Source organism: Budorcas taxicolor, chromosome 6, assembly GCF_023091745.1.
Source record: "Budorcas taxicolor isolate Tak-1 chromosome 6, Takin1.1, whole genome shotgun sequence".
Classification (NCBI taxonomy): domain Eukaryota; kingdom Metazoa; phylum Chordata; class Mammalia; order Artiodactyla; family Bovidae; genus Budorcas; species Budorcas taxicolor.
This window is the reverse complement of record NC_068915.1, coordinates 59,126,034-59,143,194: the sequence shown is the minus strand read 5'-3', so window position 1 is coordinate 59,143,194 and position 17,161 is coordinate 59,126,034. Positions and strand designations below refer to the sequence as shown.

Here is a 17,161-nt window from a genome sequence, read left to right as displayed (position 1 = left end):
AAGAGAGGAAATGAGAGATTGGCGAGAGTAGGGAGGTTAAATAAGGGTACATATTTTTATAATTCAATCTTGAGAAAAATAAAGGATAAGTCAAGTTTTGGTATTTTGAGGTTCTTAGAACTGATTGCTCTTGTTTTTTTCTTCTTTTGTTTTAATTTTTTTTTTTTTTTAAGAGAGGATCGAATCCAAGATTGAATCCAAGGATAAGCTGACATTTTGTTGTTTAAAATGTTTGCATGGAAGGACAGAAATGCCTTGGGTAGCCATTGCCTTCTCCAGGGCATCTTCCCCACCCAGGGATCCAACCCAGGTCTCCTGCATTGTAGGCAGTTTCTTTACCATCTTAGCTACCAAGGAAGCCTAATACACAGTACCTGCCTCAAAGCAATATTAATTTATAAACTTCTTGGTAGAATTTCAAAGAGGACGATCCCAAAATGTTTCTGGAGGACAATAAATGTCGGTGGAATTAATAGTACATTACCCAGGACTTTCTTGATGGTTCAGTAGGTAAAGACTCCATGTTTCCACTGTAAGGGATGCCAGTTGGATCCCTGGTTGAGGAACTGAGAGCCCACAGGTTGTGTGACACAGCCAATAAATAAATAAATAGAAATATAAAGAAAATATTATATTACTAATTTAAGATAAGTAAAATCAGTAATAGTCTATTTCTTTTTATCATTTATAAGGACTTTCCTAGGATCGCCTGGAAGTAATATTAGTCTGTCTCCTCTATTTTGTAGGTTTACCTTGATCTTGTGGTTAGGAGAGTGTTTGATAGGTTTTTCTACTGTAAAGTTACCTTCTTCTGATTTCTATCCTTTAGAAGGGAGTCAGGAAATCTAGTCCATGTTTAAGGCTGGGGTAGGGTTAAGCTTCACCTCCCAGAGGATGATTAATACTACTTGGAATTTTATAAGGAAGATTTGTCCCTTTCCCTCCTACTTTCCTCTCCCTTTGTGGGAGTATTTTAAAGCAAACCATAGATAACACACATGTCATTGATAAGAGAATTTTTATAGTTCTTGATACATATTGCTAAATTAAACTCCAGAAGGATTATGGCCATTAACTGGAGGACTAGCAATGTATGACTAAACTTTTATGGTACTTTTTTGGTGTTTTTTTAGGTGAAAGTTTACATTTTAATTTACATTTATTTGATTAATTAGGGTGACCTTTTAAAGTGTTTGTTAATTAGCTGTAGCACCTCTTTTGGGAATTATCTTTTCCCTTGGTCTTTACTTATTTTAAAGGTCTTTTAGAGACTCTGTTAGCTATTTTAACTCCTTTTTCTCTTAGAGACTTAAGAAATTTATTTACATTTTGCTTACTGGCCCTTCATTTTTAATCATCTTCAGGGTTTTGTCTTTTATTCATATCTTATGATCACATCATTCTTAGTCCTGTTGTATTCTTTTAAAATTTTTTCCTCCTCTTGCATTTACCTGTATATATTATAAGGAAATTTGGCAGCCATTGGTAAAGCAAGAAGTAAACAAGTAAGGCCATTTTAGGTAAAAGTCATCTAATGGTAATTCCATTCCAAATTAATGTGAGAACTCTTTGTGGGTTAGTCTAGCATATGAATTACTTGCTTTAAAAATTCATGACTGGTTCTCCTAAGCATTTTGTATTAAAAGTACTTTTATGTTATACTTTATAAATATCTACTGTTTTGCAGTGTATTACAGAGAAGGCAGTGGCAACCCACTCTAGTACGCTTGCCTGGAAAAATCCCATGGACGGAGGAGCCTGGTAGGCTGCAGTCCATGGGGTCGCTAAGAGTTGGACGTGACTGAGCAACTTCACTTTCCCTTTTCACTTTCATGCATTGGAGAAGGAAATGGCAACCCACTCCAATGTTCTTGCCTGGAGAATCCCAGGGATGGGGGAGCCTGGTGGGCTGCCGTCTGTGGGACTGCAGAGTCGGACACGACTGCCTCGATTTAGCAGCAGCAGCAGCAGCAGCACTGTATTACAAAAGTATGAGATTAACTTTTATAATCTTGAAACCTATGTTGACATTTTAGTATGTTTTGGGAATTTTTGTTACCCCTAGGTATTGTAAAATACCTTCTTTAAAAAAAAGTATAATTTCTTAAAAAAGAAACCTAGGTGATAATAGCTTCTTGCAAAGATATATTCAAACCAAATAGTTCCTTCTGTAAGAGAAACCAAGATGAACTCTCACACATGTGCAAATATATAAAGGCCTTCCCACCTAAATTTTTAGGCTTGGAAGACATTTTATTTTATTTTAACTTCCTTTTAGTCCTTAACAATTATGACAATAACAAATAGTTCCAAAGTAAAAGAGCAGAAGTAAAATTGTCAAAAGAAAGTCAAGGGTTTATGGTTACCCTTCAGTTCTTTCAGCTTGTTCCTGGAAAAAGATAGTGTGTTAGTCACAGCATTAAAGAAAATGAGAGTACTCTCCTAATAATGTTTCACATTGTCATTGGATGTTATTTTTAACTGCTCTTGGGATTTTAGATCTATTTTTCTATGGTTGTTTACAGTTCTGTCAACTCTTTAGCTAACAGTCTAATAAAGAAATATTTAAATGGAAATAGACCCTTACAAATCTGGCTTTGTAGCCACCTAGAAGAAAAGGAAGCAAATAACCTATAACACATTCTTAATCTTACTGTGATATAATGGATTAATACTCAATAATATAAAGAGCTCCTAAAATCAACTAGACAAAAAGAGTTTGAAAAAGAAGAAATAACTTGAAAAGATGTACAGCCTCATTACATGGGTAATAAAAGCAATGAGACACATTTTGGGGCCTGACATTCTGGCAAAAAGGTTTTTTTTTTGTATATCTAAGTATTGTTATACTATTAGTGATGGTAACATTGTATGAATTGCTAACTACTATGCTGTGCAATTAGTAATATGTACTATGTGCTTTTGATTGAATTGAAATTGGTAAAGGCTTTTTGTGAATGCCTTTAGACCTAGAGATTTCTTTTAAAAAAAAAAAAAAAACAGCCCTACAAAATATGGGCACAGAGATGTTTGTTGCAACATTATAGTAACAAATGTTGGAAAGGCCCTAAATTATCTTTACTAAAGATATGCTAAAATTGTATGTTCATGTTTTGGAGTATTATGTAACCATTAAAAAGAATGAAGTAGAGCTTTATATATTGAAAGGTCTTCAAGACTTATGTTACCCAAAAGCAAGCTGCAGAACATGTATAATATGATCTCCTAAAACCTACCAAAATGATGTATGTGTATATATATTTAAAAGGATATAAATACATATAAAAAGACCTGAAAGTAGTCACACTTGACTGTTAACTATGGTACATCTGGGGAAAGGGAGGAGAATTGGGGATCGAGAAATGGGAAGGTTGACATTTGCCATTTTACTCTGTGTGCTTCCAGGGATGCCACTGATACTAAATATGTAACGCTGATAATGTTGCTATTTTACAAATATTTGCTACTAAGAGTGTTTGGCCTAAGCAGGAACCACTTTCAAAAAGTTTTATTTCCTAAAGAATCAATCCTGTGTATAAGCATGCAATTCCATGGCATAATTCTAGAGAACACAGTAATAGAAAAGTAGTGTCTACTTTTTTCATCTTTTCCAAAGTTATAAACAGGCAATTGAATTTGACTCCCCAAAGATGAACTAAGGTAAATTAAACCGACCTAGCGTGAGCTAGAATGTTTAAGGTTCTAACCGCAGATAGTAAATTGGTAGCACTGGAAAATTCCTTCAGCACATACAGAAACAGGATGACTCAACCGCCTTAGCTACAGCTGAAGTCTACCAGGGAAGCTTTATTAGTTGTACTTGGTGGAGGAAATGACCTGGATCTGAGGAATATGGGAAATTGTGTTTGCCCTCCCAGCATAGTGAGTGGATTATTTTACTGCTTTTCTGTGCTGAGAGTTGTTGAAGAGTGGATGGTTTGAGAGCTTTAGATATGTTTTATCCTTTATGGTGCATTCAAAAGTCATCTGTAAACTGTTGCTTAATTTACACCCAGAGTCATAATACCACAAATATTCATTATAGTGGGAAAATACTGACGTGATATATAAGTTAAATGCTTGTTATGGCAAATCCTAAAATAGAAGAAAGTAGAAATGTATAAAAGCTGTCTATCACTCAACTTCAGTAATTATCAATTCACGGCCACTTTTGTTTCTTCTGTGCCGTATTTACTTCTCTCCTCTCCTAGATTATTTTGAACTTCTTCAGTGCACTGTTCTTATTTTTCATGACTTTGGCCTTTTGTGACCAACTGGAGTAAAACTGGTTGTCTTCAAGGGTCAAACCCATAACTTTGATATTATTCAGCATTGTTCTCACATTAAAGATGTGTATTGAGGAGGCAAAGAACTCCTCTGAAACATGAAAAACAAAAGCATTGTTTTAAGTTACTTTCTATGAAAGGGCTCTTCTAGGCCGATTTACCAGAATTCTGATTCAGTAGCCCAGTTTTGTCTTGCCCAGGGTAGAGCAGCTTCTTAATGTCTTTGGCCACCAAGGGGTTTAAATATGGGGTGGAATCAGGTACAGTTTTTGCTCTAGTACTCAGCTGCCGATGTGCATTGTTGCTTGTTCTGAGGTCCTAGCCAAAACATAACTGTTGCCATTCTATTTTTTTTTTTTTAAGTAATTTTAAAGTGGAAACTCTTAACTGAAAATAGTACATGAAACAGCTCAAGTTTACATACAGACATTTCCACAGAAGCATTGTACTATTGAGGAATGTCCTGTTTGTAAATGTGTTTTCTTATTTTACTGGCGGCTAATTAAGACCAGCTGATACTTTTAAATTCTAGTTGATTTACATGTTCCTGGCATATATAGATACAGAGAAAATAAACATTGTCCAAAATTTTAAAAATACTTGTTCATTGCTATGGCTTAAGCAAAGAGGGAGGTGTTCAGAGACAGAGTGATGATTAAAATAGGCTCCTGTCCCCAAGCTGTGTCTTTGTCTGGAGGGGTGGGTAGTGGTGGAGTCTAATTTTGTAAGTCAAATGAATTAAAGAGACCTAAAAATAGCTGTTTTATAATTTTGATAGGTGCTAAAAAACAAGTCTCCTTTCTTTTTATAAAAGTCAGTTTGCTAGTACTTTCTTAGAGTATTTCTGTGTTAAGGGACTATAGAACTGGATAGACATCGGACTTTTAGTATTTGAACTTTATTTTAAAAAAACTTATGATTATATCTTTTAATTTCAGCCAACATTGTATTGGCCTGGCAAGGCACTGAGAGAGCAGGAGGAAGGACCCGTATTAGTGAATATTGCGTATGTCCACACCCAGCACAATCCGAGCCCTTCAACAGTTGAGGAACAGACTTCCAAGGGTGAACTTTATGCACACAAAAGGGTAAATTATGTTTATTTTCAGGGTTTTCTCTACATCGAAAGCTTATCAATTAAAAGAACATATGGACACAGAGTGGCCCCAGACAAAACTGAAGTAGTCAGAGTTTGTATTTGATATTTCCTACCTTCTAGAGAGTAAGACTGTTCAGCTTAGGTTGCCTTGAACTCTGCTTCCCCTCCCCAAACCCACGTCCCTTAGCTCAGGCAAGAAGATACTAGATGGGAAATAGGTTTTCTCTGACTGTTATGTGACTTGATTTCACCTCAGTGTATCTTGGATGTTTCCCCAAATCATCACATAGAAAATTGACTCATTCTTAAAGATGGTAATGAGAACCCTGTATGCGAGACAGCAAAAGAGACACAGATGTATAGAATAGTCTTTTGGGCTCTGTGGGAGAGGAAGAGGGTGGGATGATTTGGGAGAATGGCATTGAAACATGTATAATATCATGTAAGAAACGAATCGCCAGTCTAGGTTCGATGCAGGATACAGGATGCTTGGGGCTGGTGCACTGGGATGACCCAGAGGGATGGTATGGGGCGAGAGGCGGGAGGGGGATGGGGAACATGTGTACACACGTGGCGGATTCATGTTGATGAATGGCAAAACCAATACAATATTGTGAAGTAATTAGCCTCTAATTAAAATAAATAAATTAAAAAAAAAGAAAATTGGCTCATTCTTTTCAACAGCTGTATAGGACTTCATGTACTCATACTGTTGTTTATTTAATTAGAGCTACATGGATAAATACTTTGAATTAATATTTTTTGCTCTTATAAAAAACATTTCAGTGGGCATCCTTATATAAAAATTTTTAATGTTTATTTGGATATGGATATCTGAGTCATCCATGTTAAATTCCAATTTTCTGGTAAGAGTGATGTTTAGATTTGCACTTCTTCCATTTTGTAGTTGCTTATTGGTTCTGTTTTCCTTGTGAACATGCTCTTTTCTCCTTTTATCTGTTAGGTTGCTATTTTCATACTGACTTTTCAGAACTATCTGTAAATTAAGGAAATTAACCCTGATACGTGTTGAAGGTGTTTTTTTCTAAAGTTCTTTGTCTTTACAGTGTATTTTTGGCTTATAGTAATGAATATCACTTTAACTGTCAAAATTATTGATCCTTTATAGTTTTTTGGAATTATGTTCTTCTACATTCATCCCAGTGACCTGGTTGTGGTTATATATTGTGACTTTTTAAATTTAATTTTTTCTATATTTTAAAAGTTTTCATATATATGTACATAGTCATTATAAGAAATGTTTAACAAAATGAATGTCTGTCCTCCAAATTACATTCTCCTCTGCAGAACTGATCACTCATTAAATTTGATGTATTTTCTTCCAGTCCTTTATGTATGCATCATACTTTAAAGAAATAGACAACTATTTTACCATTTCTGAATAGTCCATTGTTTAAAATGGCACCTTTTAAGAAACAGAGCTGAAGGTTTTGGCTGATTTTTACTAAGAAAGCTCAGACAGTAAACTAGGAAATTTTCTCAGTGACAGTATATACAAAATAAAACTTTGGGATATATAATCTCTCATAGAAAACTGTATTTTGGATTACTACCACTATGCCGTATGTATAACACAGTTGTTCAGTTGCTTAGTCACGTCCAGCTTTTTGCAACCCCGTAGACTGCAGCATGCCGGATTTCCCTGTCTTTCACCATCTCCTGAAGCTTGCTCAAACTCATGTCTACTGAGTCAGTTATGCCATCCAGCCATCTCGTCCTCTGTTATCCCCTTCTCCTCCTGCCTTGAGTCTTTCCCAGCATCAGGGTCTTTTCTAATGAGTCATCTTTTCGCATCAGTTGGTCACACTATTAAAGCTTCAACTGCAGCATCAGTCCTTCCAATGAATATTCAGGATTGATTTCCTTTAGGATCGACTGGTTTGATCTCCTTGCAGTCCAAGGGTCTCTCAAGAGTCTTTTCCAACAACACAGTAGTCCTTTGAAGTTTGTTTTTTAGAATGAAAAGTGAAAGTGTTAGTTGCTCAATTGTGTCTGACTCTTTGCAACCCCATGGACTGTTGTTGCCTATCATGGGATCTCCCAGGCAAGAATACTGCAGTGGGCTACCATTTCCTCTTCCAGGGGATCTTCCCAACCCAGGGATTGGATCAAACCCACATCTTCTGCATTGCAGGTGGATTCTTTATGGGCTAAAGTGTCTTTAATTTGCTTGTCCATAAATAAGTAATTCTTGGTTAGAGAATTCAAATAACAAAGGACCATATAGTGTATGATTCCATTTACATGAATTGTTCATAATAGGCAAATTCATGGGGACAGAAAGCCAGTTAGTGATTACCTAGTACTGGGAGGAAGAGAGGAAAGTGAAGAGTAAAAAGTTTCCTAGTTAACTCAGCAGACATGAGTTTGAGAGGAAAGTGAAGTGAAGTAAAGGTTTTGTTTTAGAGTTATGAAATGTTTTAAAATTGTGGCAATGATTGCACAATTCTGAGAATATACTAAATATTGAATAGTACCTTTTTAGCACCTGAACTGTATAGTATGTGATTTATCTCAGTGAAGTTGTTATAAAAAATAAATTCAAGTAATACATCTGTGTGTAGATGGAGTAAATATTTCTAAGACTCACTTTTATAAATATTCTAAAAATAAATAAAGTGCCACCTTTATTACATTCAAAATTCTGGTAAAATCATAGGTCAGTTTGCCAACGTTCTGTTCTGATCCATTGCTCTGGTTGAGTATTTGTTTGTGTGGCCTCACTTTAAAAAGTTAAATTGCTCCTGCATCTAGAATTTGTTTTGTTTTAGGAATGAGGGTAAGGAGTCAGCTTTCCCCAACACTGTTTATGGAATAGCTTATCTTTCCCCCAGTGATGTGATGTGCTGCTCTTTGGTTCTTCCAGGTCTTGGTTGAACATTTCTTATATCTTCATAGGCTTTGCCCCCATTCATTTTCCAAGACCCTGGATTGTGTTCATTATCATTATCCTGAATTCTTTTTCTGAAAGGTTGCCTGTCTCCACTTAATGTAGTTGTTTTTCTGGGGTTTTATCATGTTCTTCATCTGGGACATAATCCTCTGCCTTTTCTGCCTGTCTGACTTTCTGAGATTTGGGGGTTTGTTTTGCAGGATGCGGGGTTGCAGTTCTTCTTGCTTCTTCTGTCTGCTTTCTGGTGGATGAGGGTATCTAAAAGCTTGTACAAGCTTCCTGATGGGAGGGACGGGTGGTGGGTAGAACTGGGTCTTGCTCTAGTAGAGGGGGCAAGTTTAATAAAACTTTGTCTGCTGATGGGTGGAGCTGTGTTCTCTCCCTGATCATTGTTTGGCCTGAGGTGACCCAGCACTGGAGCTTACAGGCTGTATGGTGGGGCCGTTGGTGGCCCCTAAGAGGGCTTCCACCCAGGTGTGCTTCCCCAAACTGCTGCTGGCAGTGCCCTTGTCGCGGTCAGTGAGCCACAGCCGCCCCTTGCCTCTGCAGGAGACCTGCCAGCACTAGCAGACAGGCTTGCTTCAGCCTCCTCTGTGGTCACTGCTTCTTGCCTCTGGGTCCTGCTGTGTACAAGACTTTATCTACCTTCCAGGGGGAGTCTCTGCTTTCCCCCATCCTGTGTAAGTTCTGTAATCAAATCCAGCAGACCTTCAAAGTCAGATTCTCTGGGGATTCCTAGTCCTGTGCCAGCCCCCCCAGGATGCGAACCCTGATGGGGGGCTCAGAACCTTCAGTACAGTGGGAGGACATCAGTGGCGCAGTTGTTCCCCAGTTGGCACGTCGCCTACCTGGCAGTCTTAGGGTTTGGTTTTTATCCTAATTGTGCCCCTCCTGCTGTCTCATTATGGCTTCTCCTTTGTCTTTGGGTGCCAGGTATCTTTTTTTTGGTGGGTTCCAGTGTCCTCCTGTCGATGGTTGTTCATCAGTTAGTTGTGATTTCAGTACTCTCACAAGAAGAGGGACGTCCTTCTACTCTGCCATCTTGGACAGATCTCCTCACTTGTTACTCTTATTTTTCAAAATCTTCCCAGCCATTTCCTGGCTATTGTCTTGTTAGTTCATGCCCCTCCTCCCCCCTCCCCCTGACATTGATATCATTTTAGATAACTCTTTTTTTTTTCTTTCAGAGGACTTTCCTGGTAGGATAAAGACTGCAAAGTGGACATAGCTTTACTGTTGTTTAGTTGCTAAGTCGTTTCCAAATCTTTGTGACCCCATGGGCTGTATGTAGCCTGCTAGGCTTCTCTGTCCATGAGCTTATCCTGGCAGGAATACTGGAATGGGTTGCCATTTTCTTCTCCATTTGACATAGCTTAGGCTGCTTTAGTAAAACAGCGCAAACTGAACGGCTTAAACAACATTGATGTCTCACAGTTCTGGATTTTGGGAGGCCTATGACTAAGGTGTGGTAAGGAATCTCTTCTTCCTTATGTAGATGGATGCCTTTTTGCTGTATCTTCACATGTCAAAGAAAGAGATATCATATCTTTAAGGGCACTAATCCTGTTTATACGGGCTCTACTCTGATAACCTTATTACCTCCCAAAGGTAGTGGTGGTGGTTTAGTCGCTCAGTCATGTTCAACTCTTTATGACCCCCATGGACTGCAGCATGCCAGTTCACTATCTCCTGGAGTTGGCTCAAACTAATGTCAGTGGAGTTGAGGTGCCATCCAACCATCCTACCTCCAGATACCATCACCTTGGGGATTAAAGCTTCACAATAAGAGTCTGTGTGGGGGTGGCAGTTGGCACAAACATTCAGTACGTGGCAGTGCTGAGGCTCACAAAGTTAAAGGATTAGGTGATTAAGCAGAATAGAGCGCTAGCAACAGCATCTTCACAGGTGGGACCAGTAGAGTATATGAATTTTGGATTTATAGAAAATCAGTCTGGTGATAAAGTGGTAGCCAGTCATTTGTATAGATTCATAATTCAAGATTAGTAATTCATAGATATAAGTCAATAAATTTGAACTGTAAAGAGAACTATTATGAATCTATACATAACATGAATTCTTCATAGCTCAAGAGAAAGAGTAACTCTGAATAGTAGTCTTATGATTTATTTTTTCCCTTCCTCCTAGATTTAAACAGTCAAGTTAAATCAAGCTGGGTAATCATGGCAGAAGGTGGATTCGATCCCTGTGAATGTGTTTGCTCTCATGAACATGCGATGAGAAGGCTGATCAATCTGGTGAGATGAACAGGACAGTCCTCTTCAGAACTGAACTGTACCCCCTCTGTCTTGTTTTTGGGAGAATGTTGGTTATTGGAAAATTTTCATCCGATGGGCACTAAAAATTACTTCATAATGAAAATTCCACAGTGGTTTAAGTCATAATGGTTACAGTGCTTGCCAGCATTTCTTTTTTTGTTTTTCTGAGCATTTCTTTTACTAGAGATAAAAACAGATTGCTGTCTTCATTTATAGTAGATGTATGTTGGTGGAATTCACCATTGTGAGTGGTAAACACACATTTATGTAGACTTTTCTGTATTAATGCCTATAGTTTTTAGTTATACAGAGCTCATTTACCTGATAAACTGTTAGGAAATCACACATCCTCTTATGATATAGTTCAAATCCTACTCTAAAAAATGGCATGACAATAAAGATTTCTATATAGATCATTTCCAAATCCAAAGCAATTATTTGATAGAGGCAGATTTCTGAACAGATTCTTGATAGGTTCTATTGGAGTATAGTGAGATTTCAATTGTAAGTTTAAGACATTCCTAGTCTATAACCTTAAACACAAGGCTGTTTATGTATTATATAACTGACATATATATATAATATATATATATATTGTTTATGTATTATACTTTATACTTTTTATGTACAAAAGGAAAGACTTCACTATTATTAAAAAAAAAATAAAATTGACCCTTGAACAACAAACGCTTGAACGAGTTTGAACACTGAGGGTCCATTTATGTGCAGATTTTTTTCAGTAGTAAATACCACATACAGTACTGCATGACGCAGTTGGCTGAATCTGCGGGTACAGGACTGCTTGTTTGGAGGAATTGCAGTACAGAGGGCCGGCTATAAGTTAGATGTGGATTTTCAGCTGCATGGAGGGTTGGCGTCTCTAACCTCCTCATTCACAGGTCAACTGTAAGTTATTATTATGTTATTGATTATAACATTTTGTTTGTTTAGAATAGTCTTGTACAGGGCTGTATTATTATAGGCCAGTTAATACAGGTTGGTTCAAACATTTGCTGAAATACTTGAATTGTTGGTAGTTAATTAGCAAGTTTCCTGCCCACTCAGTGTACATGTAATCAGTGCATTGATTATGAATGATACTCCTTTGAGAGTTAGCCTATGCTAGGACTTATGATCCTTATAAATGCCTGAAGAGGGTAGAGATGAACTAGGAACTTAAAAATTGAATCAGACTTTCTTGAGTATAGAAATGTGGCAGTATCATCTCTCTGATAACCTGACATAAAAACAGATTAGTCTGAATAGTCCCTTCAGTCATGTCCAACTGTTTGCGACCCTATGGACCATAGCCCACCAGGCTCCTCTTCTGTCCATGGGATTCTCCAGACGAGAATGCTGGAGTGGGTTGCTGAGCTCTCCTCCAGGAGATCTTCCTGACCCTGGGATTGAACCAGGGTCTCTTCTGTCTCCTGCATCGATAGGCGTGTTCTTTACTGCTAGTGCCACACGGGAAGCGCCAGTCTGAGGAGAGATGATAAAAAGTACTGTCTGGGAATTCCCTGGCCAGTGGTTAGGGCTCCACGCTTTCACGGCAGTGGGCCGGGGTTCATTCTCTGGTCTGCTAACTAAAATCCCATAAGCTGTGTGGCCCAGCAAAATAAATTAGTAAATAAATTTATCCTGTTTAGGTATAAAGTTTAAGCTGATAGTTTTAATGTCTGAATTCAATCAAATATAAGGCAGACTTTTTTCGAATCACTGTGATATTAGGAACAAAAGATAGATTGTAATCTATTTGTAGTAACATTTCTCAAGAGATTAGGTTTTAATAAGGATTACTACCTCTTTTGATTTTTTAGTATAATACTTTTTATTTTTAACATTCTTTATTTTATTTGCTTTGGTGCTTTTTAAGAGTTGGCTAAAACTAAGCCCTGCTCTTTAGGATTCCCTGTACAGGTCTGTTCTCTTTAGTAGATTGTCAAGGAAGCCATGTTTAGCTTCTTTTATAATGAGCATAGTATTTCATGTTTGATGGTACATTGCTTATAGCAATCTTTGTTTGAAGTAGTAATTTTGTGATAAAATTGACTTCAGATTTACAAATTTTCAAAAGTCCACATCTCTTAGTGTGTGCTAGATATTTTCACATCACTATAAATTACCGATGGATGCTCCACTTGTGTATAACATGCTGATAGTTTGATAGATGTTGAATCGTGGTTTTTAATTTTTATGTCATGTGTATTCTTTGATTTAAATTCAGAGTCAAGCAGCATTTTGGGGTCATAACTACTCTTTGTTGGTATTTAGTTCAGTTCAGTCCCTCAGTCGTTTTGGTATTTAAGTGCTTTCTAAACATTTTTTTCTAAAGAAGTTTCTTTAGAAATATGGTCTCTAAATTCAGTAATTCAAATATTTCTGAATAATACTACTTATAATAACCAAAAGTTATAAGCAACCTAAATGTCAATTAGTAGAGCAGTGATTATATCATAGAAATTATATGATAAAATCTTGTTTGCAGTAGTTGTATTTGAAAAATATTTAAAAACAAGGGAAATAATGTGTGTTATATGAATTGAAAAAAAAAGATACACAAATGGCATTTAGTATGATCTTGCTTTTCTGTGCACACGTACCTCATGTATATGTGTGCATAGGAAGAAAGACTAGACGAGAATACATCAAAATGTTAAAATTGGCAATCTCTGCATTGTAGAATATAGGGTGACACTTCTCTTTAAAGTTTCCTGTATTTTCTGTGATAATAAATCTTAGAAAAAGGGTATCTAATGAAAGCTATCAACATTTGCATTAAAATGTTACCAATATTCCTTTTGTAATACTTTAGGCATCTTTTCCACCTCTCATGCATGTGTTATCTTCTACTTATACTTTACAGGATCCTTTTTGCACAGTACCTATTGTCTTATTACCTTGTAGAATTCATAACTCTACAGCCTATATTTTAAAAGCAGCTTATCTGTTTAAATATATTTTTTCTATATTAGTTATAGCTACCAGAATGTAGATGTCTGCATGCTCAAGAAACTCACAGGTATAACAATAGCCCACCAGGCTCCTCTTCTGTCCATGGGATTCTCCAGACGAGAATGCTGGAGTGGGTTGCTGAGCTCTCCTCCAGGAGATCTTCCTGACCCTGGGATTGAACCAGGGTCTCTTCTGTCTCCTGCATCGATAGGCGTGTTCTTTACTGCTAGTGCCACACGGGAAGCGCCAGTCTGAAAAACTGGACATTTAATTCATCTTTAATAAAGTAACATCTCATTAATTTCAAGTCCTAATCTGGAACTTTTGTATTTTCAACTTCATGTATAATAAAATTGGATTTTCTTGTGGGTTAGAGTATTACCAATTCCTGAGAATTTAAAATGCTAATAGCAAGTAAAACTTGAAACTTGAGGATTTTAATGATTGGTTATGGTTAGCTCATTAGCTGTATGTTGCTAATGAGTTGCAGTTTTGTTTGGCCTATTCTGTGGAAATAGGTGGGCTTTGCCAAGGAATATATTCAGCTTAGGAGTAAAGATTTTACCATTAGTTCCTTTCCATTTTAATAAAGTAATGTTCATTCACAATTTAAAACTAATTTATTTTCCTGATTTAGTAATTATATCAGTTGTAAGTTCTTCATTGTAAGTAATAGAAGTTCTAACTGATTTAAGCAGAAAAGGACATATTAAAAAAATATTATGTGGCTCACATTGAAGAGACTGGCATGGAAGATGAATAGGATCAAAGGGAATGTAAATACCAAAACGAGCCCATACTTTTAAAATTGGCTCAGCCAAAAAGCTGCTGCTCCTGAATCTCAGACTTTTGTATATTTCGCGGTTGATACACTGTCCCCTTTTGGACAAATAGTAGACATTTTATACTTGACGTGTGCATAACTAGACCTTTCTTAGCCCCAACCTTATACTTCTGTCTTCTCTCTCTCTCTTTTTTGACTGCACCATGCAACATTCTAGTTCCCTGACCAGGTATTGAACCTGGGCCACAGCAGTGAAAGCACTGAGTCCTAACCATAGGACTGCCAGGCAATTCCCTGTCTTCTCCATTCACTCCATTATTCTGGCAGCTCAGGCAACAGTGTTTGCATCATCTTTTACTCTGTTCTTTCAACCCAATGGCTAATGCAGAAACCAGGGGTCAGTTTTAAAAAGTCCCTTTGGATCAACCTTAAAAGTATATATCCAGCATCCATCCCTTTCTTACACTTCAGTGCAACACCCTGGTCTAACCTACACTGTCATTTTTGCCAGGATTATTGAAATTAGCCTTCTTGCCAGTCTCCTTGCTTCTCTCCTCTTGTCATCTCCATTCTCTTCAACTGTAGTCTCACTGCAGCAGCTGAAATGATTTATTTCTGATAAGTCAGGTAATATACCTCCTTTACTCACAGTTATGCAGTAGCTCCCCCTTCAGACATTTGTAGTAGAAAAAAAACTAGGGACTTCCCTGGTGGACCAGTGGTTAAAACTGCACTCCCCACTGCAGGTGGCACAAGTTTTGCTTATTTGGGGGACTAAGATCCTGCATGTCGTGCTGCGCAACCAAAAAAAAACCCCACAAAATTTATGTGGTCCTGTGTAATCTGTCCCCCATTACCCCACTGGTTCCTCTTTGCTAACTCAGTTCTATCAGTTGCCATTCCTGAAAAATACAGGTCACATCCAAAGGATCAAGAGTCTAAATGACTTTAGACTTTTCAACAGCAAAGCTGGAAGGCAACAACACAATGACTTTAAATTCTGAAGGGAAATTATTACCAGTCCATCATTCTGTATCCAGCCAAACTGTCAATCAAATAGGGTCTTCAAAAGTTTTGCCTCATGTACTGTTTCTTTCACTGCTGGGCTCAGGTTTGATCCCTGGTTGGGGAATTAGGATCACACAAGTCACATGGCATGGCCAAGAAGAAAAGACCTGGAGGTAAATGCTAAAATAATCAGTCAAAAGTTGAAAGTGGTCTGCCTCTGTGGAGGGGGAAATAGGAAGCGGTGAGGAAGTGCTCTTTTGGAGAATAAACTGATAGAACAGTTTAAGTTGTTTACATGCATAACTAATAAAAATTAAAACAAAGAGCAAAATCCTTACAAGTTCGTGAAGAAGGTGCGACTTGTGGATAACTAATTATGTTGTGTGTCTTTCCCCCTTTATGGAATATAAAGTGCTACCAGGTAGAAACCAGGATTACTGCTTTTTAAAGGAAAGTAGAAGATACTCATGGGAGGGCTGCTAGTTGGGTTTTAAGGACCAAGACAGAAGCCAGGGTAACCCCAACCTCTATAGTGGATGTGAAATAGGAAGGAAAAAAAGGATGCCTGGTCCAAGAATGGAATGCGCTAGTAAGCCTTAGAATGAAGCCTTCCCTACTTGGAACCTTGAGAGGTTCTCTAGGCTGCCTGCATGGGTCCCTGGAGTAGGAAATGGCAACCCACTCCAGTATTCTTGCCTGGAGAATCCCATAGACAGAGGAACCTGGTGGGGTACAGTACATGCAGGCTGCCTTCATGCTTCCTTGATAAGGGACACTGTTTGTATACCCTAACTGCTCACCCAGCCTGCTGCTGCTGCTGCTAAGTCGCTTCAGTTGTGTCCGACTCTCTGCGACCCCATAGACGGCCTCCTACCAGGCTCCTCTGTCCCTGGGATCCTCCAGGCAAGAACACTGGAGTGGGTTGCCATTTCCTTCTCCAATGCATGAAAGTGAAAAGTGAAAGTGAAGTCACTCAGTCGTGTCCAACTCTTAGTGACCTCATGGACTGCCGGCTACATTCATTAATGTAGTCCTCCAGCCTAGTCCTTCATTAATAAATATGAACAGGAAAACAAGCAAAGAGTTGAAGAAAACAGAAGTACTACAATGTGGTCTCAGGTACAGCTACATTAGAAGACGAGAGGAAATAGATCCTTCTAATATGAAAAGTCATAATGGGGAGTTCCTTGGTGGCCCAGTGGGTTAAGAATCCACCTGCCAATGCTGGGGACATAGGTTTGATCCTTGGCAGGGGAACTGTATTCCCATGTGCCACAACTACTGATGCCCAGATGCTCTAGAGCCTGTGCTGCTCAACAAGAGAAGCCACCACCGCGGGAAGCCCAAGCTCTGCAACTGGAGAGTAATGCAGCAGTGAAGACCAAGTGCAGCCAAAAAACCAAAACAAGTCATGATGAGTGTATAGCTCTAAACACTGACCCATACAGGCAGGTTGTGCTGGTCTTAAGTACCACTGGCAACATGATTTTTCTAGGTGGTAAAGTCACAACACCACCAAATTCTTGGTGGAGTTAAAATTAATATCTTCCCTTGATTTAAATGTGAAAGTCCAGTTAAATTCCTTAATAATTCTATGTCAAGTAAAACCACCCAAAAAATAACTGTGTTACTCTTTGAAGGGGTCTTAGATTTTAGGCTCAGGTTTTTTACTTACGTGAATATGTGGCAGGACCTTTGAAAGCTAGGGGGGATGCCAGCCAGTCACAACAACCAAAGAGCTGCTTTGCAGATGTCCAGATTCCCTTTGTACTGGCACACTTGAGAACCTTTGGATAAGGGGAGAATTAGGGTTCATAAAAAAAAGAAGTCCAAATAAGC

At 38.0% G+C, this 17,161-nt stretch overlaps 1 protein-coding gene across 1 annotated transcript in view; it reads left to right on the top strand.

Annotated features, from left to right (window-relative positions):
• Window positions 1-17,161, top strand: part of SMIM14 (small integral membrane protein 14) — a 60,954-nt gene that overhangs the window by 17,998 nt on the left and 25,795 nt on the right. Inside the window, exon 2 of the mRNA XM_052642157.1 lies at window positions 10,445-10,554. Within this exon, the coding sequence (XP_052498117.1) occupies window positions 10,480-10,554 (75 nt within the window). The 5' untranslated portion in view covers window positions 10,445-10,479. The remainder of the gene's footprint in view (window positions 1-10,444; window positions 10,555-17,161) is intronic.